This window comes from Gossypium raimondii, chromosome 6, assembly GCF_025698545.1.
Source record: "Gossypium raimondii isolate GPD5lz chromosome 6, ASM2569854v1, whole genome shotgun sequence".
NCBI lineage: Eukaryota > Viridiplantae > Streptophyta > Magnoliopsida > Malvales > Malvaceae > Gossypium > Gossypium raimondii.
Window position 1 is genome coordinate 22,835,379 of NC_068570.1, and position 22,164 is coordinate 22,857,542.

The 22,164-nt window shown below is 35.3% G+C and overlaps 3 protein-coding genes across 4 annotated transcripts; 2 read left to right on the plus strand and 1 right to left on the minus strand.

Annotated features, from left to right (window-relative positions):
* Positions 1 to 6,939: 6,939 nt before the first annotated feature.
* Positions 6,940 to 10,341, plus strand: LOC128041692 (uncharacterized). Its single transcript, XM_052631993.1, has 5 exons — positions 6,940 to 7,548; positions 7,720 to 7,953; positions 8,272 to 8,466; positions 9,181 to 9,367; positions 9,659 to 10,341. Exons 1-5 carry the CDS (start codon positions 6,940 to 6,942, stop codon positions 10,339 to 10,341), a joined length of 1,908 nt encoding a protein of 635 aa, XP_052487953.1.
* Positions 10,342 to 12,405: 2,064 nt separating this feature from the next.
* Positions 12,406 to 17,987, minus strand: LOC105774038 (uncharacterized). 2 transcript variants are annotated; one of them, XM_012596352.2, is made up of 19 exons: positions 17,865 to 17,987; positions 17,552 to 17,765; positions 17,293 to 17,455; positions 16,837 to 16,973; positions 16,492 to 16,595; positions 16,297 to 16,392; positions 16,090 to 16,183; positions 15,870 to 15,990; positions 15,582 to 15,781; positions 15,366 to 15,457; positions 15,246 to 15,301; positions 15,010 to 15,099; positions 14,795 to 14,894; positions 14,084 to 14,185; positions 13,938 to 14,010; positions 13,491 to 13,654; positions 13,343 to 13,397; positions 13,133 to 13,216; positions 12,406 to 12,784 (listed from the first exon to the last, which is right to left on the minus strand). In XM_012596352.2, exons 1-18 carry the CDS (start codon positions 17,865 to 17,867, stop codon positions 13,161 to 13,163), a joined length of 1,920 nt encoding a protein of 639 aa, XP_012451806.1. In that variant the 5' UTR covers positions 17,868 to 17,987; the 3' UTR covers positions 12,406 to 12,784; positions 13,133 to 13,160. The 2 variants fall into 2 exon arrangements, with proteins under 2 accessions (XP_012451806.1, XP_012451804.1); XM_012596350.2 differs by having other exon boundaries at positions 16,837 to 16,976.
* Positions 17,988 to 19,698: 1,711 nt separating this feature from the next.
* Positions 19,699 to 20,436, plus strand: LOC105774673 (uncharacterized). The gene has a single exon (XM_012597234.2). The coding sequence runs from the start codon at positions 19,724 to 19,726 to the stop codon at positions 20,246 to 20,248; it is 525 nt and encodes a 174-aa protein (XP_012452688.1). The 5' UTR covers positions 19,699 to 19,723; the 3' UTR covers positions 20,249 to 20,436.
* The last annotated feature ends 1,728 nt before the right edge of the window (positions 20,437 to 22,164 follow it).

Consider the following 22,164-nt stretch of genomic DNA (forward strand, 5'->3'; position numbering starts at 1 on the left):
ATCCGATGTTTCTGTAGACTGTCCATGCCCTGCCTCGCCTGACGGCTTTGAAATATGGGAGGTTCGGTAAAAATATAGGCTCGAAATATGGGCTTGGGCAAAAAACGAGGCCTGTTTAAAAACGGACGGCCTCGGCACCACTTTTTGGCTCGAGTCAAGCCTTCCTACCAATATAATAAATATATTTATTTATTTTTAATTTTTAATTTTTAATTTTAAAATACTTTTAAAATAATTTTTATTTTTTTATTTTTAAAATAAATTTTAATGTTTATTTTAAAAATGGGATGAGTGTGCAGCTTGCTCGGCTTATGATATTTTTCCCAGCCGCCTGGGAAAAATTTCAGCCCATATTTCGGGCCGTGCCCAGCCTAAGAGGCGGGCGAAAATTTTTCCTGGCTACCAACCCAACCCATGGATGTGTCTAGTTTCAAGTCATAAATATTTATGAGGTCATTAGTATTGTATTAAAATTTGGTTTGGAAATTTTAACGTTTGGATGGTTAATTAAATAAAAATGACTAAATTCTAAAATGGAAAAGATGGATTTATTAGTTAAAGGGGGTAAATTAAAGGGATTTGGATGGTAAATAAACCACCATTACCTATAGTGGACGATTTTGGCTTTCTTTTACCTAAAATTTCATGAATTAACTAAGGGTAAAATAGTAATTAAGTAAATAAATAAAATTTAAATGAATTAAAAGCCAAATTGGCTAGGAAAGTTTCATTGTTTTCTTCTTCCAAAGGCCGAAACACCATTGTTAAGGGGAGATCAAGCTTCGGCTAGCTAGGGTTCTTTATTGGGTACGTGTTTGATATCTATTTTTAGTATTTTTTTATGTTTTTGAGCTCGTATTAGTTTAATCTAGCTAACTCAAGGACTAATTTGTAAAAATTTCAAACGTGCCATTAATGAATTTGAGTTTTTCTTGAAGTTTTATGGTAAAATATTAATCTTGGTTGCTAAATAGGACTATTTTGTAAAATAGTTTTTGTTAATTTTAATGTTTAAGGACTAAAATGTGAAAATAATAAAAGTACAAGGACTTCGTGTGAAATAATTACATATAGGGGCTGTTAGGAGACCATTAATGTTTCGGTTGTACTGGGTTTAAGGTAAAAATGGTTAATTTGCATGTTTGGGGCTTAAGGATTAAATTGCATAAAAGTAAAATGTTTGGAGCAATTTTGTAAAAATGTCAAAAAGGACTTAAATGTATAAAAGAGTTAATTTTATTGTTGGATTCTATTAATTGAATTAAATTAATCTTTTATATCAAGAATGGATTGAAAATCGAGGCATTGAGAAGTTGTTGAATAGTCTCTGTACTTTGGCAGTTACTGCAAATCAGTCTTGTAAGTTCGCACTATTATTTCTATAATATAATTATTCTTTTTATACATTCTTTGTTATATAATTAAATTCATAGTATGCTTAATAATTGATTGGATGAAAATATCTAAGAAATGATCAACTGACGAGTTATCAGGCTTCGAGCCGGTGAATACTAAATGAATATTCTGCTCTGATGATACACACCATCGCGATGGCTGAAATCCTGCATATGTTATGGATTCTCGACAGCTTGTGTGAGCAGCATCGTGAATTAGTGAATTGAATGGCTACTTTATTTTGATGATATAGATCGTTTCAATGGTTGAGATCCTGCATATGTTGCAAATTCTCGACAGCTTGCGTGAGCAACATCGCGAACTGGTGAAATGACTGAATACTCTGTTATGATAAACGAATCATTACGATGGCTGAGATCCTACATACGTTGCGGATTCTCGTCAGCTTGTGTGAGCAGCCTCATGAACCAGTCAAGACCCTATAACTAGCTCAAACAAGTGAGATTTTGTGCTTACTGAAATGAGATCGTGCCTTACCGAAATTGGAAGAATTTGAGTTAAGGTACGGTATAATACTCACCCGTTGTGAACTGTGTTTGATAGGGATTACATTGTTATTTCTTATAATTGAACTGTTAAGTTTGTTGGTAAGATTTATCGTTAATTTCATGAACTTACTAAGCTTTCATTAAGTTTCTTCATGTTTTGTTCTGTGTTTTTTAGATTTTATTTTGGGGCGAGAAATTGGATCAAGCTACAACATCACACTATCTCAAGGACCCTTTGGTAGATTTTGAAACAACTTGGCTTATATGGCATGTAATAGGGATATTGAATATGTTTTGTGATTGATTATGTGTAAATTTTTGTATAACTTGGTTGCTTAGAGTTTTGTGGCCTAAGGTAAGTACATGTTTGATAACATGAGTCATGTTGTAGCATATGCAAGTGTGTTGAATGAGTTGAAAATTGGTATGGTTTAAGTATGAAATGAGTAAGGCATTTTGGTTGTGGAAGCAAAACCTTGGATGTGCATTTGTGACTTGTATGTCAATTTAAAGTAAAGAATTGTCTAAGTGTTGAGTTGTGGTGTCATTGATGACACATTGGTTTGGCACTTAGACTAATTGCTTTGCCATGTTTTGAGCATATTTGAATGTACTTTAAAGGTTAGTATGCATGTACTTTGGATATGTTTAGATATACAAGCATTTGGGTATGGAAAAGGCAACTTTTGGGTCAATTAATGGTGCACACGGCCGTGTGTCACACACGGGCGTGTTAGGTGCAAGGTTCACATAGTTTGACACACAGGCTGAGACACGGGCGTATGGCCTCAGTCAGTGAGTTACACGAGCAGGCACACGGTTGAGCACATGGGCGTGTGGGATGGCCACACAAGCGTGTAGGAGATCCATACGGCCATGTAACCCCTCTAGGTGAAAATTTTTTAGTTTTGCCTGAAATGTCCTAATTTGTTCCGATTTGGTCCTTGATTATTCGTAAACTATTTTTAGGGCCTCAAAGGCTCGATTTAAAGCCTGTACATGTATGTTTTATTTCTTTTTGAACATATCCTTATTAATGGAATTTATTTGATATTTGGATGCCAATTGTTATGAGAAGTCCTGATATATGTGTCGTAACCCTATTCCAGCAACAGAAACGGGATGTGTGTTACAAGTCCCGATTTAGTTTCAAACTTTTTCAAAGGCTTTCGTAAGCCTGGTTAAGGCTCGGCTTTGATTGTAATTCATGTTTAACATGGAATTAACTTGTACTTATTAATTATTGAGTATTATCGAATAAATCGCTTGTGAATATTCTGATTTACTGTTGTAGTAATCTCTACCTCGGGTCCGGCGACTGGGCCAGGTATAGGGTGTTACATGGTACCCATAAAAAAATCATTTTAGCTTACTTTTTAACAACGGCCAAATGTTTTAAAATTTGAAACCGGTGCCGCCAACCTGTCAAGCGGCACCACAATGCTAGCTTTTTTTTTCTCGCTTTTTCAATTTTTTCCACCACTCTTTTTTTTTAAAGAACACCAGTGTCACTAGGGGTGTTCAAATTTCGGTTAAAACTGATTTAACCTACTGAATCGATCTAATTTGGTTGGAGGTCGATTAATGATTTTCTGGAAGTTTGATTATCGGTTAATTCGGTTTGAAATCCAGTAATTAACTGAACTTAATAATTAATAATACAAGTTATATGTAGTTTAATTCGGTTAATTCGGTCAAATGAATATTATCAATTTATTTTTATATATATATTTTATACTTGTTTTAACCAAAAAAAACAAAAACATATAAATTTCGATTCAGTTATTTTTTTTTTGAAAAATTTCGATTCAATTAACTATTAGAGGATTAAAAAATTCGATTAATTTGGTTAATACTATGATGTGCACACGCTCACACCAACAAAGCAAACTGATCCGGAGGTATTACCATTAGGACCTATTACTCGATCTAAGGCAAAGAAATTCAGGGAAGCCTTGTTCCTTACTTGTGCTACGATTCCAGATTTATTCGATCATGTTCATGCCTTAGAACATAGGCTTTATAACATGTTGCATGCTGATATGTGACGTATTTGGGTTCTACTATGTATTATGTGTGTATTTAAGTATGTTTTGGTATTGAATTGATGTTGTTTGTGTTTTAATGAATAAGATTGCATTAGTTCCATTGAGTATATAAGTGTGTTTGCATTATGTTTACAGCTTGTTAATAAGTTTTCAATAAGTTTGCATTACTTTAATGCATGTTTGTTTTGTTTACCATAAGGAAACGTAATGGACAAAGACTTAAGATCTCATTTCTAGCTCGGTTGAAGCTCAAACAATAATAGACAGCAGCTTAAGACTTCATCTCTAGCTCGGTTGAAGGTCAAATATGTGCATGCAGCTCATCTCAGCTCGAAATAGTTCGAAAGATTGTTTCACTCATTTCATTTCAAGACATTTCTAGCTAGCTCAAACTCACTCCACCACCAACTCCAACCGACGAGTCCGTATAAATTAAACGTGTCCTATGTAAAGGCAAGTGTCCTATGCATTTGTGGCAGCCCATGTGGCGTCCAAACATGTGAGGAGCACATGACCGCTTGTGCACAAGTGTGTGTGTGCATGTGTAGCCGAATATACAAGGATAAGAACAAGGAGGTTGTCGTTTGAAATTTAAATGTATGGTCGCTATTAAAATGACGCCAAAAGGAGTTATAACTTCTTATTTTAAACCCTTTTGATTACACCACGAATTTCCATTCAACACCCTCTTTTGTACTTATAAATACATATTAAAATGATGTATTCAGGTTAGATGATTTATGAAAACAATTACGTTTGAGAATTTCTCTCAATTTCGGTTCTTCATTGAACTTTCCTTGGCATTTCGGACTTAGTTTGTTGTGTCAAATTTTCTTGATACTTGGGTTCCTAGATCGCTATCTAGAGGGTCCAAGTCCTTTTGACGTTGAACAGATTCGATTCGGGTTTGCTCAGTAGATTGTGCAAGTTCTTTCGAGTTTAACGTTATTCTATTCCAACGATAACTTTTGCCATTGTTGAACACTCAAGTTGCTACCTTGGCCGTTTCATGAAGCGTTCGACTTCACCGATTGAATTTCTTTTTGTTTTAAACGCCAACAACTTCATTTTCCTTCCATTTTTGTTCTTTTGTTTTACCCATATTTTCCCATGATTATTTCTTTAATTCCTTGCTGTTTTCTTGTTACAGGAACGTGCTTACAACATTCCTAGATCCGTAACATACAAAGATAGTCTGTTTCGTTAGACTACATCGTATCATCTGGTATCAGTGCATAGGGTTGGAATTGTTGTACTTTTCTTCTCCAACAAGAAAATTCGAAATTCAAAACAAAAAATATATATATCAGCTTCGAAAATTCAAAAAAAAACAACAACAAAAAGAGAAAGAAAAATCAGATTCAAAAATAAAAAAAACAAAAAAAAAACAAAGGAGGAATTGAAATTTATCAAGTTTGGGAAAGAAAAAAAAGTGTGTTTTGTTATGTTGAAATGTTGAATAATGTTTAGTTTTGTACTCAGTAATTGCGAAGTGCTTGGATATCAACCGAAACGAACTATTCTTATTTGTTCGGTGCTAGGAACGTTGTAAAGCACTTCTTTGCAGTAAGAAACTAAATTATTTAAATTCCATCCTTTTTCCTTTGTTTATTTTATTTTCTTATCCTCTTACTCTTTTATTATCCTTTCCCTTTGTTTATTTATTTTTTTCTCTCTAACCGTGTGTTTTCCTTATAGCCAACACAATTATAACAGGTTCTGAAATGTTGGATTAGTCCTTTAAAGAACTAAAAACACGAGAAATTGTGAGGGAAAAAGGCATTGAGCGCCAGGAGAATGAAGGGAGACAAAAGAGTCATTCACGCATTCTCCCGAGTGACACACGAGCTACCGAGTGCTATTTCAGAGTGCAGTTCTTTGGAGTGAAAACTAAGAGGTTTTGAGAGTGTCTTGTGAGGACTTTTACTTTTGTTTTACTTAACTCATTATCTATATTCTTGTGTGTTGCTTTAGATGACAGGATCAGAAGATCGTAGTGGTGGTGGAGATCAACCACCGATTTGCAAATGCAAGATATTACTCGCACCTTGCAACGCCTATTAGAAAATGCATTAGAGCCTATACACTCGCTTGGACAAGATTGAAGGGGTGGTTCACAATCATCCATAATGAACATAATGATGAAAATGACATTGAACATTCACCAAGGGTGAATCAATGACCAGGACGCACAGTTGACGATAATATTTCTAACATTAAAGTTGCCATACATTCTTTTCAGGGACGTTCAGATCCAGATGCTTATCTGACATGGGAAAGCAAGGTTGAACACGTTTTTAAGTGTTATAACTACTCAGAACAGAAAAAAGTTCGACTAGCAGCTATGGAGTTTGTTGACTATGCACTGGTATGGTGGGACCAATTACTGATTAGTCGACGACGTACAGGTGAAGGTCTAGTGAGAACATGGGAAGATATGAAGCGTATCATGCGGAGACGATTTGTTCCTTCTCACTATCATCGAGATTTATTTCAGAATTACAAACCTTGAAACAGGCAACAGAGCGCGTTGAGGACTATTTCAAGGAGATGGAGATGTCCATGATGCGTGCAAACATAGTTGAGGACCGTGAGGCGACTATGGCTCGGTTTTTGCGTGTTTAAATTCGAAATAGCAAACATTGTTGAAATGCAACATTATGTTGAGTTGGATGACATGGTGCATATGGCGATCAAAATTGAGCGACAACAACATAGAAAAGCTTCTACCGAGGTAATACTCCATTTAAATCTTTTTCAATCCTTTATACACCCCTAACAATGCCGGAAACATGCACCACAACCGCCATTACGGATTCGAGAGCGAGCGAATCCAAAGAAACCAAAGCCTCCCATTGCGATAATGGACGTGGCAAACAACCAATGGTGGCACCGAACGATCAAGAGATATTCATGCTTTAAGTGCCTTGGTAGAGGACATGTTGCTAGCCGTTGTCCTAATCGGAGGGTTATGTTGATGCGAGAAGATGGAGAGATCGAGTCGATTCGAGGAAGATGTACATGAACTCCCGACTAAAGAAGATGAAGAGAATGACCTAGAAGTTCTTGAATCTGGTCAAGTTATGGAGATCATGGTTGTCAAACGTAGTTTGAATGTGCAACAGGTGCAAGACGAGCAACAACGTGAGACTATCTTTCACACACGATGCAAGATTCAAGATAAGGTATGTGTTGTGATTATTGATAGCGGTAGTTGTACTAATGTTGCTAGTTCAGTGATGGTTGACAGATTAGGTCTTAAGACGACAAAGCATCCGAATCCGTACAAGTTGCAGTGGTTGAATGACGGTGGAGAACTTAAAGTGACGAAACAAGTGGTTGTACCGTTTTCAATTGGAAACTACAAGGACGAGGTCCTTTGTGATGTTGTGTCGATGGATGCTACTCACCTTCTTTTGGGGCGCCCTTGGCAGTATGACAAGAGGGCAATGCATGATGGTTTTACAAATCGATACTCTTTTATGCATGCAAGTAAGAAGATTACTTTGGCTCCTTTGACACCGAGTCAAGTAATTGAAGATCAAACAAGCTTGAAAAAGAGTAAGGAAGTTGCAAAGGAGAAGAAAAAGATGAGCGTATATGCAAGCAGTCGAGAAATCAGGAAATGTCTTTCCTCTCACCAATCCTTGTTTATTTTAATGTTTAAATATCATTGCTTATTGGCTGAGTTCCCTACTGATTTGCCTGCATCGATTGTGTCCCTTTTGCAAGAGTTTGAGGATGTGTTTCCGAAATAAACACCGAAGGGATTACCACCTCTTCGTGGCATTGAGCACCAGATTGATTTCATTCCAGGTGCTACCATTCCAAATCGACCAGCTTATCGTACTAACCCTGAAGAGACGAAAGAGCTTCAAAGGCAAGTTACAGAATTGATGGACAAGGGTTATATTCGAGAAAGTCTAAGTCCATGTGCTGTTCCGGTGTTGTTAGTACCGAAGAAAGATGGGTCTTGGAGGATGTGCGTAGATTGTAGAGCTGTGAATCAAATTACAATTAAGTATCGTCATCCTATCCCTAGACTTGATGACATGTTGGACGAGCTTTGCGGAGCCGTCATCTTCTCCAAAATTGACTTAAAGAGTGGATATCATCGATTCGCATGCGAGAAGGCGATTTAATGGAAGACAACCTTCAAAACAAAGCTAGGTTTGTATGAATGGTTAGTGATGCCTTTTGGTTTAAGTAATGCACCTAGTACTTTTATGCGACTAATGAATCATGTTCTGCGATCTTTTATTGGAAAGTTTTGTGTTGTGTACTTTGATGACATTTTAGTTTATAGCAAGACTTTGCAGGATCACGTAGAACATCTGAGAGCTGTATTGCAGACTTTGAGAGAAGAAAGATTGTATGCTAACGTAGAGAAATGTGTGTTTTGTACTGACAGACTTACATTTCTTGGTTACATTGTGAGTGCACAGGGTGTTGAAGTTGATCATGAGAAAATAAAGGCAATTCAGGAATGGCCACGACCGACATCGATTACTCAGGTTAGATCATTTCATGGTTTAGCTAGTTTTTATCGACGGTTTGTTCCTAACTTCAGCTTTTATTACCGCACCTTAACCGAATTATTAAGAAGAATTCCACTTCTTGTGGGAAAAGAACAAGAAGATGTCTTTCTAAAATTAAGGATTGTTTGACAAAAGCACCGTGTTAGCCTTACGACTTTGATAAAACTTTTGAAATTGAATGTGATGCTTCTGAAGTTGGTATAGGCACAGTTCTAATACAGGAAAAGAGGCCCGTTGAATATTTTAGCGAGAAACCGAGTGGAGCAACATTGAATTATCCGGTTTATGATAAAGAGATGTATGCACCGATTCGGCATTGGAGACATGGCAAGATTACTTGTTGCCTAAGGAGTTTGTGATCCACATCGACCATGAGGCTTTACGATATATCACAGTCAAGATAAATTGAACAAACGACATGCTAAATGGGTTGAATTCTTAGAATCTTTTCCTTATGTCATTCGATACAAAAAAGGGAAAGATAATGTCGTTGCTGATGCATTATCACGCAGATATGTACTATTGAGTTATCTTGATTCACATTTGATTGGATTTGCATATAATCGAGAGTTATACTCTGATGATCATGATTTTTGCGATAAGTATAATGCTTGTGAGAAAGGTGCAGATGGAAAATTCTACAGGCATGATGGATAACTTTTCAAAGAAAACAGGATATGCATTCCACAGGGTTCAATGCGTGATATACTGATCCGTAAAGCACATGAAGGTGGATTGATGGGTCATTTTGGGGTCACTAAAACGTTATACACCTTAAAAGAGCATCTTTTCTGGCCTAAGATGCACCGAGACGTTGAACGCTACTGTGAACGTTGTGTGACATGTAAGAAAGCAAAATCGAAGGTTTCACCACATGGTATGTACTTACCTTTACCTATTCCTGAATCCCCTTTGACTGATATTTCAATGGACTTTATTTTGGGATTACCTCGAACTAGAACAGGTCGGGATAGTATATTTGTTGTGGTTGATAGATTCTCGAAGATGGCACATTTCATTTCATGCCATAAGACTGATGATGCTGTTAATGTGGCTAACTTGTTCTTTAAAGATGTTGTACGATTACATGGTATTCCTAGGTCGATTATTTCTGACAGGGATGTGAAGTTTTTGAGTCATTTCTAGAGGACTCTTTGGAGCAAACTAGGTACGAAACTTATGTTTTCTACTACTTGTCATCCCCAGACTGATGGGCAAACTGAGGTTGTTAACAGATTTTTATCTACTTTACTTCGATCCATCATTAAAAAGAACATCAAAACTTGGGAAGATTGTTTGCCACACGTTGAATTCGCTTATAACCATGCTGTACATTCTGCTACTAAGATGTCACCTTTTAAGGTTGTTTATGGCTTTAATCCTATTACGCCTCTAGATATGTTGCCTTTGCCGCAGGAACAGGTGATGAACAGGGACGGTAAAGCAAAAGCAGAATATGTGAAGAAATTGCATCAACAGGTTAAGGAGAACCTCGAACAAAGGACTCAACAGTATACAAAGCAAGCAAACAAGGGCAGAAAGCGAGTCATCTTCGATGTGGGAGATTGGGTTTGGGTTCATTTCCGAAAGGAACGATTTTCAGCCCAAAGGCGGTCCAAGCTGTTACCGCGTGGTGATGGTCCTTTTCAGGTGTTGGAGAAAGTGAATGACAACTCCTACAAGTTAGACTTGCCGGGAGAATACAATGTGAGTGCCACATTTAATATATCTGATTTAACCCCTTATGATGATTCTACAGATTTGAGGACAAATCCTTTTCCAGAAGGAGGGGATGATGTGCGCACGCTCACACCAACAAAGCAAACTGATCCGGAAGTCTTACCATTATGACCTATTACTCGATCTAAGGCAAAGAAATTCAGGGAAGCCTTGTTCCTTACTTGTGCTACGATTCCAGATTTATTCGATCATGTTCATACCTTAGAACATAGGCTTTATAACATGTTGCATGCTGATATGTGACGTATTTAGGTTCTACTATGTATTATGTGTGTATTTAAGTATGTTTTGGTATTGAATTGATGTTGTTTGTGTTTTAATGAATAAGATTGCATTAGTTCCATTGAGTATATAAGTGTGTTTGCATTATGTTTACAGCTTGTTAATAAGTTTTCAATAAGTTTGCATTACTTTAATGCATGTTTGTTTTGTTTACCATAAGGAAACGTAATGGACAGCAGCTTAAGATCTCATTTCTAGCTCGGTTGAAGCTCAAACAATAATAGACAGCAACTTAAGACCTCATCTCTAGCTCGGTTGAAGCTCAAATATGTGCATGCACTCATCTCAAATCGAAATAGTTCGAAAGATTGTTTCACTCATTTCATTTCAAGACATTTCTAGCTAGCTCAAACTCAGCTCCACCAGCTCAACTCCAACTGACGAGTCCAGAAGCAGCTGAAACGTGTCCTATGTAAGGGCAAGTGTCCTATGCATTTGTGGCAGCCCATGTGGCGTCCAAACATGTGAGGAGCACATAACCGCTTGTGCACAAGAGTGTGTGTGTGCATGTGTAGCCGAATATACAAGGATAAGAACAAGGAGGTTGTCGTTTGAAATTTAAATGTATGGTCGCTATTAAAATGACGCCAAAAGGAGTTATAACTTCTTATTTTAAACCCTTTTGATTACGACCACAATTTCCATTCAACACCCTCTTTTGTACTTATAAATACATATTAAAATGATGTATTCAGTTAGATGATTTATGAAAACAATTACGTTTGAGAATTTCTCTCAATTTGGTTCTTCATTGAACTTTCCTTGGCATTTCAGACTTAGTTTGTTGTGTCAAATTTTCTTGATACTTGGGTTCCTAGATCGCTATCTAGAGGGTCCAAGTCCTTTTGACGTTGAACAGATTCGATTCGGGTTTGCTCAGTAATTGTGCAAGTTCTTTCGAGTTTAACATTATTCTATTCCAACGATTACTTTTGCCATTGTTGAACACTCAAGTTGCTGCCTTGGCCGTTTCATGAAGCGTTCGACTTCACTGATTGAATTTCTTTTTGTTTTAAACGCCAACAACTTCATTTTCCTTCCATTTTTGTTCTTTTGTTTTACCCATATTTTACCATGATTATTTCTTTAATTCCTTGCTGTTTTCTTGTTGCAGGAACGTGCTTACAACATTCCTAGATCCGTAACATACGAAGATAGTCTGTTTCGTTAGACTACATCGTATCATACTAGTTCGGTTTGATCAACCAAACGGTTAACCGTTTGAACACCCCTAGGTGCCACCAATGTGTCAGTGACTTGACACCATAAAAGAAATTTTTTTTTCATTGTATATTTATGGTTGTGTATAATTCCCAAAAATATATATATTCTTTAAAAATTCATACTAATACTATCGATGTGCCAAACGACTCCACTTAAAATATTATCTTTTTCTAATTATGGGGAAAAAAATTTTAGGAGATATCACCTGAGAACTTGGCACCCTATTTTTGTGTAGAAATCAACCTTTTATTTTTAATTAATTTGTATGTTATATCATTTTGTAGTTAATTTTTTATATTATTTTGTTTATAAAAAACCCCATTATAAAAGAAAATAATTATTACAGATGTGTTACCAAAAAAAACAGTTACAAAATCTAATTATTCAATGATTTTCATTGGTGATCACAACCAGATTGAAGTGGCCGGTCCAACCTAGAATTGATAATTCAGCCATTAACCTCGAAGTTAAACGGGTTTAAAAAACGAATTAAATTGCATGAGACGGGGGTCACAGTTCACCCTAAGGGACAAAAAGATGTCCTCTTATCATTCAATAATTCTATTGGCCAAGTCATTTATAGTGATGATTATGAATGTATAATTAGTCATAGGTGAGGTAACTTCCCTAACAGAGTAAACCTTGACGAGACATGATGATGGAGATGCCTTTCGACCAACCATACCTAGCATTACTGAATGATTCAAGGTTAGGGGGTGAAATGTGGTTTCTAAAACTTGAAAATTACAAAAATCAAACTGTCATCTGACCCAACCATCCGTGCACGCATTTGTTAAATATGTTACAATTCTACCTTAATTTCCAGTATATGTAAAACAGGAAATTAGAGTCAAATCATGTGTGATTTCAAACGCACTCCCCATGATTACACTCCATGTTCCGTTGGCCTTGTTGTGTTTTTTTCAAACACGTCGATAAGCTGTCTTGAGGTAAGAAGATAAAGTTATAGGTTTCCTTTGCTGTGTTATTCAATCCATCCTCGCCGGTCATGTCACCAGAGGTGCATGGACACACAATTCAACCATACCTGAGAATTATCAGTGAGAACTACAAGTTACACAACTAAATTCCAGAATCACAGTTTCGAGGGTCATTTTGGGTCCTGGTCGTTCAAGTTTAAAAGTAGGATCATCTCGGTTTCAGATCACTTCAGGTTACAGGTTACTTGTTCGGCACATTTTAGATTTGGGTCATTCCGGGTTCTAGTCATTTATGGTCTGGGTCATTTTCGAGTTTAGGTTGGTTTTTTATGATCAAATCAAGTTGATTCAAATGTGTTATTTGGGTAGGCTTATTCGGGTTCAAGACACAATTGACAGGTTTAACGATCAGAGGGTTCTTCATTAAAAAGAAAATTACCAGTATAATATATTACCTTCAAGGAAACTAAGTAGTTACATTGATTATCTCTCAACTGCTTTTTGTATTTGAGGGAACCGATCAGCCCATCGAGAATATCCTGCATCACAATCAAAACATAGCACACGTAAAGCCAATTCGAAGACGATATTAAAATAATTTCAATGTTTATAATTTTTTTTTTTTAAAATCTCCTTAATTTTGGAAGCCCTAAACTAAGGCAAACCTGCAGTAACAATCTCTAGAAGATCCATATCTGCTTTAGCAGCATCAGACATATCCTACAATAATGAGACATCTAAATATAAGTTCCAAGGCTTGTGAAACAAATCAGCAAATAAACTCGCATAGACGAACATAGCGTCAGCTTTTACCTGTCCCCATGAAGCCAAACTTCTTGCAATGAGCCGTGACAAGCTATCGAGACAGCTGCTACTTAAACTAGGATGATTCAAGAGAGCATTTTCGGATGTCATGTCAAATATCAAAGTGCAAATGCTTGAAGCCATCATAACAACAGATGGGTCATTAGTTTTCTCTGCAAACAAATTCAGGAATCGCTTCAAATCAGCATCTGGACTTCGGACGCAGAGGGAAATTTAGAGCATAAGTTACATGGAGTAACAGCAAATGCTATTCCATGAAAATTCTACACTGAAATATAAAGATAAGATAACACAATTGCATGAACGTTACTACACAAGCAGTAGACAATGTAGTCTAATTTATTTATCAGTTATCACTTCCTGTAGTATTTTATTTAAGTAAGATGTCGAAGACAATTCAAATGAGGCGGCTCTATCTGATGACTAAAATAGTACCTGTCCAAAGTGCCAATGCTTTCAAGAGACTAATAAATGTTGATTCATCTTCTGAAAAGGTAATTTGCTCCATCTGTTGATAAAAGAATGGGAGTCAGTATATTTCATAAATGTAGTATATTATGACCAAATATGATAACCACCACCTTTAAAAGATTCATAATTGTATCACACGCCAAGAAAATGCAACCATTATTCTCGACCCCATTTCTGTTTTGCTCAATCAACTTCATGAGGCAGTCCACCACCTGCAACCGTACCAATATTTTCAGTTCACACTATGAAATGACAATGTTAGAATCCTCCACAAATTGTAACGTGCTCGTAATATATTGACTAGTACATGGTGCTATGAATTGCATTTGGTAACACAGACATCTAAAGCATGTTTTTAATGGATTGGTAACAGCTTAATGTTAACTAAAGTAAGGGGATTATTGTACATGTAGAAATCACAATTTGAAATGTCGCTTCCAAGAGAGCACCTAGTTAATGGTTCTTGAAAAGAGTAGAAATAGCCAAAGAGGTCCGCATATGTTAAATGTATATACAGATGCGCATGTATATCAGAAAGATAGGCTTGACATATTCACTAATACACCTTTAATTGGTTTCTTTTTAAGTTACAATAGTTTCAACAGAATTAATCATTACAAGCACTGAACTGAAAAACTAACAACCAACTCAATTTAAACTAACCAACCAACCAGAATAAATTTGGGAGAGATCCCTCACATTTCTATAAGGTTAGGCTCAAACTTGGGGCTTCAACCTTGCCATTGAGCCAAGGCCTTATAGGCAGTTGAATTGGAATTAGATATTAACAAGAATGGGACTTTTAATTAAGATATACTTACAGCTTTATAACCTCCAGAAGAAGCCAAAAGTTTGCATCCTTCAATTTTCATAGTCTTTTGACACAACATTGGAAGCAGAAAGCATACAGAGTAAAATGGGCTGTATCAAAGTTAATTAGCGAAAATGTTCAGCAAAGTTGGTCAAGAACTACAGAAATCAAACAAAAGGCATGGGCATCAAATCATTAAAGAACTACAAAGTTAAGTTGTCATACCTTGATTCATGTTCACCTTCAACTGAAAGCATATATCCCAAAAGTTCCGTGATTTTATCTTCGCATGCAACAGGTGCTTCTGCAAGATAGCTAAAACAAACACAAACATCAGCTCAACAAAACATTCCACCGTAGGTGCAAAAGATCAAATCCAATGCTTGACAATGTATATGTGTGCCTGGATATATAAAAAGGAAATGACATAAATACTTTGAATGAGATGCCATCAAAAATACCTCCCAACAAGGCGTACTGAAGCAAGAAGATCATTTCCTACTTTTTGCCCATGTTCCTGCAAAATTTTAACAGTAAATAAAAGAGGTAAAGAAATATCATGATCATATTTCTAACCATACCTTTGCATCTTGCAGATACTCTAGAACCACACCAATTGTCTCATTAAGCCCATTGATCGCCTTTATGAAAGTATTTTCATCAAGATGGTGCCCTGTAATTTGAGTTTCTTTGTTAAAATTCTTAAATAAACAGCTTCCAATATGCATACTAGAAAATAAGGAACTCCAGTGCAACAAACTGAACAAAATTTTCACAAGGTAGCAAAAGCAACATACCTTCAGTTTCACCAATGTTTGATATCAACTTTATTATCTTCTCCACCAATGAAAAGACAATAGTCACTTTCTGTTGCTTTGAGATTATTGTTTCAGCTGTTGATGAAGAACTCTTAGAAGCTTCATATTTCGAGTAGGCTAGCTCATTCAGCAAAACAGCAACTTCAACCCTTGATGACTCTAAGACAAGCAATAGACACCTGAGAAATAAATCTACAAATAATGAACCATCCCACCCAATTATGGTAGCTTTACAAGAGCCAAAAGAATTCAACAAGCACTCCTTACCTGTCAGCTGGAATAGGATCCTGTACACTAGGCAAGTTTATTTGACCAATCAGCCAACCCTCACCCTTTATAGATACCATGGATTCAGCTAGGATAAGGGCCTCAAATTTTTCAGCAGGTGCTGCAATAAAATATCAAAAACATTATCACCAGTAAGTTTCACTAATTAAAACTTAGTTTTGATTGGAAAGGAAGATTGAACAAATTCAGTTCAACATACCTACACGGTTCTGTAAAATTGTCGCAACACCATCACGCATATGGTTTGACCAGTTTTCGTTTTGAATAACACGGAGAGCATCGTGAAGGAGTGTCTAAACGTATCGAGTGAAAATATTATCAATCAAAGTTAAGATGATTCCTAACAATTAGAGATCCAAAGCAATAACTTCCTAGAAAGAAAACAGTGGGGGGAGGGGAAGCATACCGAGTATTCTGAAGAGAAGATGGCAGACAGTAAGTGAAGTGCTTCAAACTTCAAGGCATTTTGTAGGAGAGCAAATTGTCTTGCTATTTTGGTCACCTAAATTGCAAGAGAAATGGTTTAAATGATCAAAATTTAACCATTGTGAACTAGACATTGAAAACAAAAGCTTAATGGCTAGAAAAAATCTAGACTCACAATGACTGACAGCTCCGAGAGATGATCGTTCTCAACGATGCCTTGTGACAGCTTCTTTAGCATCAATTGGACAAGCTTCATGGCAAGTTCCATCAAATGAGACCCTGCAGCAAGTTCACATACTATCACTTCTCTGCATAGACAGTAGAACTCAAATTGCAAATCCATAACACCATGTAACTAAATAAGTTAGGTCCCTAAAAAGTTAGGCACAAACACAGAATAGAAAACAACAAATTCTCTCCAGACTGAAAGCTACCAGCTATAATTATAATGAAGACCGTATAATATGAGGCCTTGGAAGTGCCAAATTCTAGAAATTTGTTATAGTGTAAGATAAGCTACCATCTGGCAGAGCGGACATTTGATGAGCAAGTAATTTAATCCCTCCGGATTCATACAGTGCTGTAAGTCCATCCTCAGAAGCAGTTGACACCAAGTATAAAAATTCATAGCATTCTTCAAGCACAGGCATGCCTGATCTGCTTTCAAAAAAAAAAAAAAAACCTTAGTTACAGAGACTAACAACACAGCAATGGACCATAAGTTTTGTTGTAAAACATTAAAAAGCTATGCATCAGATACTAGTGTGTGACATACAGAAACAAAGATATAGCCTCCAAAGATCCACCAAATAAATTGAAAAACTTTGAGAAATCTATCTATACTTGTGTTGGAGACATACCACTTACACCCGAATCCGAGTAACATAGTTAAAAAGCTAAAAATTCATATCAAGCACTGCACATTTCTAAATTCATGAATTTGAAACAAAGAGGAGTATGGATATAAAAAGCTTACTTCATTGACATTACTTCAAAAATCATTGGAACCTTGGAAACCATTTCTTTCGAAGAAGCAATCTCAGAAACTCGACAAAACGCAGACAGAACCGTCACTGACAGCTGCAAATACGCATCCCGGTTTTCACCACTACCACTGCTCACTACACCTTTACCCAACCCTTTTTTTAAACCAAAAAAAAAAAAACTATATTTAAGCATTAAAAAAAAGAATTGCAAAATCATATTTAAAAAAAAAAAAGAGTATGAATTAATACCAGTCCTTAAGAGACGGTCCAAGAAGTGAGGTCCAACGGCGTCGTAGATAGCCCTAAGGGAAACGAGATCGTCGCTTTTGCAGAATTTGGTGACGAGAAGCAAGCCAGCGAGGCGTTGCTCGTCTCGCTCGCCTTTTAGTAACTTCAAGCAATCTTGAAGAGATATAGATTGTGATTGTTCTTCTTCCTGCTGCTGCAGCAATTGTGGCTCCTCCTATCAAAAAAAGAAAGAACAAACATTATACATATGGCAGATAGAATGGAGAGAGCTGAAGGAATTAGTGTAAGAAAGAAAGGAAGAGGGGAGGTTTACCATGGAAGCCAAGGAAGGATGGCAGTGCAGAGATTTTGGGTGGGTTTTGGTTCCTTTGTTATGATTGACTTGACCCTAGTGGAAATATGTTTGAGGGAGTGTCCAGAGGCGTCTAGTATTGGGCCTAATTAATGGACCAGAAAAGAAAATCCGATTATTGGAATTTACAGGATTTAATTTAATTTGTTCTGAGAAAACAAACAGCTTGGATTTCAACTCACCCTAATTTCAATTAACTTGGATAAATTTTCAATTAAAATAAGTTGAAAACGGAAATGAAGCAGGAAACATAAAAATTAGATGAAATTGAAAGCAAGCAAAAAATCATTTTGTTCTTTACAATTGGGATATTAGGACCATCTCTACTGAGTCAACCTAATTTGGGATAAAAACCCAAAATCATCACCGGGGTCTTAATCCGTTGATTACTTCCTACTTACAATGTTTTGCAATAATACATTCAACACATGGCTGAGCTCATTAGTTCCATTCACGAAATGAATATTCTCCAGATATTATATATATATATTAGAAGGAAGTTCATTAATTTATTCTATGAATGGGACTATACAATTTAAAGAAAAAAAAAACATTCATCATAGGCAGTGAAAGACGAGCTCTATCAGCACAATAAATACTTCAGCATCAATAAAACATTATGGTATATTGACAATTGACTTTGTAACAACTTAAGCACAATATATCTAGAGTGATTGCAATTACTTAATGTAATAAGAAAATTTTTTGAAAAACATGCAAAATCATCCCTAAAATCACTTACTTTATACACAAATAAGACTTTATACACAAACAACACCAAAAAAGAGTTACAAGAGCAGAAAAAAACTTCAAAAAAACGAAAACTTACTAAACAATATAAAACAAATAAAAAAACATATAAAACTTAAAAGACATTATAGGTTATTCTGAAATACTCTAAAAAAAGAAACAGATTAAGAAGTTGATGGCAAAGAAATTGCTGGTGGATAGTGGAGTTTCAGCAACGATAAACACCATCATCTATCCATCACTATTTGTAAAGATGGCAAAAATATTCACAAAATATATCTGCAAATTAAAAAGAGAGAAAACTCACCGAATGAATGAAGAAAATAAAAAAATTTGTGAGAGGGAGAAAAAGACGCGCGGACAAAACAAAACAAAAAGAAGGAATAAAAGAAGAAAAAGATCTATATATTAATTTCTAAATTATTCATAAATATCTCTAACCTAAAAAGTCTACCTTATTACATTTTCTCCTAATTATATTTCTATAATAGAACATGTAAATGATAAATTTAATATTAAATTAATTATTCAGTTGATGCAAACAAACAAACCATATAATACACAAAACCAATGATTTGCAGCAACAGTTGGATATTCGATTTCCTTCTAGCAAGGTCTCCAGTGCATATATTTTAATTGAAATCTAACATGATTTTTGAAAGAAAAATATAGTAGGTGAGTGGTTGGTATAAACGTTTCAAAAACTATATTAACAGTCAAACTAGTCATGGATTCAATAATGATAAAATAAACAATAAAAACATTATAAATCGGTTGAATTACTTTTAATCTCATATTGAATAAATTTATTTATTTTTGTATGTAAATGGATTTTTGATCCAAAAAATACATCCATCACTATAGTCTGATTCCAAAAAGCAAAGAAAGAATACAAATTTATTTAAAGTTGATTTAATATGCAAATGGCAGTTAGAGCATCCCAACAGCAAGAAATTAATTGACATATGGACAAATTAGAAAAAAGATTAGGCTCTGGCCCCTTTTAACGGTCAAGTAGCAGCTGGATCCGCATTGGCTTAAAAGCAAGTGAGCTGTAAATTGGACGGCAAATGCCGGTTTTTGTGGCTTTGGATGTTTCTTTTTATAATCCCTGCATTCCTCTTTGCTCTCAAAATTCATTCTTCATGGCCGCCGCACCACAAGAAAATCCAACCCACGCCAAAGAAACCTGGCCATTAAGAAACGACGGAAACGAAGACTACTCCCAAGATTTCGAAGACCCGGATTCGTCCTTCGGCTGCCGTTGTTTCCGGGGACTTTTCCGGTGGCGGTTCCGGCTCCAAGGGCAGGGGTACTTGCTGCAACAAGAAGAGGCAAAAGAAAGCTGGTTGAAGAGGAAAGCCAAGGAACTGAGAGAGGTATCGGAGGTATTGGCAGGGCCCAAGTGGAAGAATTTCATACGAAGGTTCAGCGTTTATGGAGCCAACAAAAAAAGGAGGTCGACGATGAAGATGCAGTATGATATTCAGAGCTATGAACTCAATTTCGATGAAGGGATCCATAGAGAAGCTGATGCTGCTTTCCTTGATTTCTCTGCTAGATTTGCAGCTCCATGTGGGATCAACAAAGGGTAGAGAGAGAGAGGTTGGGGGCTTAAATTTAATATAATTTTTTTTGAGGGGGTCAAAAAGAAATTTTACCATTACATTGGTTTATAAGTTTATTTGCCCTGAATTGTTGAGCAAGACCATTCTTTTTGTACATTGTTCATAATCGTCATATGAATGATAAATGTTAATGAAAATCGGTTTGTTTGGGTGTAGTTACTTGTTTGGCATAATTACAATCTTACCTCCTATTCTTTTATCACTTTGGCTTTTAACCCCTTTTTTTCTCTTTTAAAATTACTTTATTCCTCGATCTTCAATCGTCAGTTATATTACTTTTTGTTAAAACAAAACTCACTGGACTATTAAAAACTTAAACGGTGATGACATGGTATCTTGTGTATACCGTATTACAATTTATGTTTACTTTATTGTTGATGTGGATGGTTCTTTTAAAATTTTTATGAAGTTTTATTAAGTATGCCTGAACTGTCATGTAAGCTACTACATGCCCCATTAAAATTTTACGAGTTCAATCAGTTTTTCTTATAAAAGAAGGGATAAAATGCAAAATTACAAATGAACTTTGGTTCAACGTGCATTATTATATGTGGACTTCTATTTTGTGTAATTTTATACATGATATTTTGGTTTAATTTAATTTTTACCAACTACTAACACAATTATCGATATAACACCAGTAAAAGTACCATAAAAGCTCTTCTACTAAAAAATGAGCAAATTAGCTCTTGTACATTAGATAAGTGAGCAAAACAGCCCTCTATTAAAATTTGGTGTTCATATATAATGTATAATAATAAATTTAGCCCTCAATGTTTACACATTTATTCAATGTGACCCCTACTCTTTTATTGAAAGTAAATTAGAAAATTTTGAAACTAATAAGGCTAAGAGGTGAACAAAGCCTTAGTAACAAATTAAAATCAAAATTTTAATTTTAGAAAAACTAAACTATATCAAATTAAAAATGAGATTAAATCTTAAATTTAATCATAATAGAAGGACTAAAAATAAAATTACACTGATTTAATTCTATTCCAATGGGTTTTTACAAAAATAATATAAAAAATAAAAAATTACCAAAATGTTATAACTTTTTTTATTTACCAAAATATATATAATTTTTTTATTTACCAAAATATATAAAAAAATAAAAAAAAACCTGAACTGATTTGACAACTCCCTGGGTGGAAGGAAGCAGGTTGGCGGCACCAAACAAGGGATCCCTGTTGGCGGCACCAGTGGAGGGATCCCTGTTGGCGGCACCACCCTTGAATTTAAGAGTGGTCGGTTGGTGGGGGGAAGAAGGAGAGGGGAAGAAGAAGAAAGAAAGGAAGAAAGAAAAAGAAGGAAAAGGAAAGGAGAGGAAAGAAAGAAAAAGAAGGAAAGAAAAGGAAAGGGGAGGAAATAAAGAAAAATAAGGAAAGAAGAGGAAATGAGAAGAGAAAAAAAAAAGAAGAAGAAGAAGAAGGGAAGGAAGGAAAAAAAAGAAAATAAGGTAATTTTATTATTAATTTAAGATTTTGTAATATTTGTGTGTTAAAAATAATGTAAAGTACATTTTACTTAATTTTATTAATTTATTTAGGATATATAATTTTGAGATATATTTAGCATGAAAAAATTCATGGTATGTACATTATATGTTGATTAGAATTTTTTATGAAATTGACTTAGGATGTTGAAATTAGTTTTATTAGGAAAATAACATTAAAAGTAAAATGATAAAAAATATATTTAAGAAAACATAAAATACGGAAAGAAAAACGAAAATTATATATTCACCGAAAGTAAGAAAATGCGAAAAAAATTATATCGTTAATAAATTTAAACATAATACACTGAAAAAGTATAAAATTATAAAATTTAAAATGACGATATTTTTAAAATAATAAAATACGGAGAGAAAAATACGAACAAAT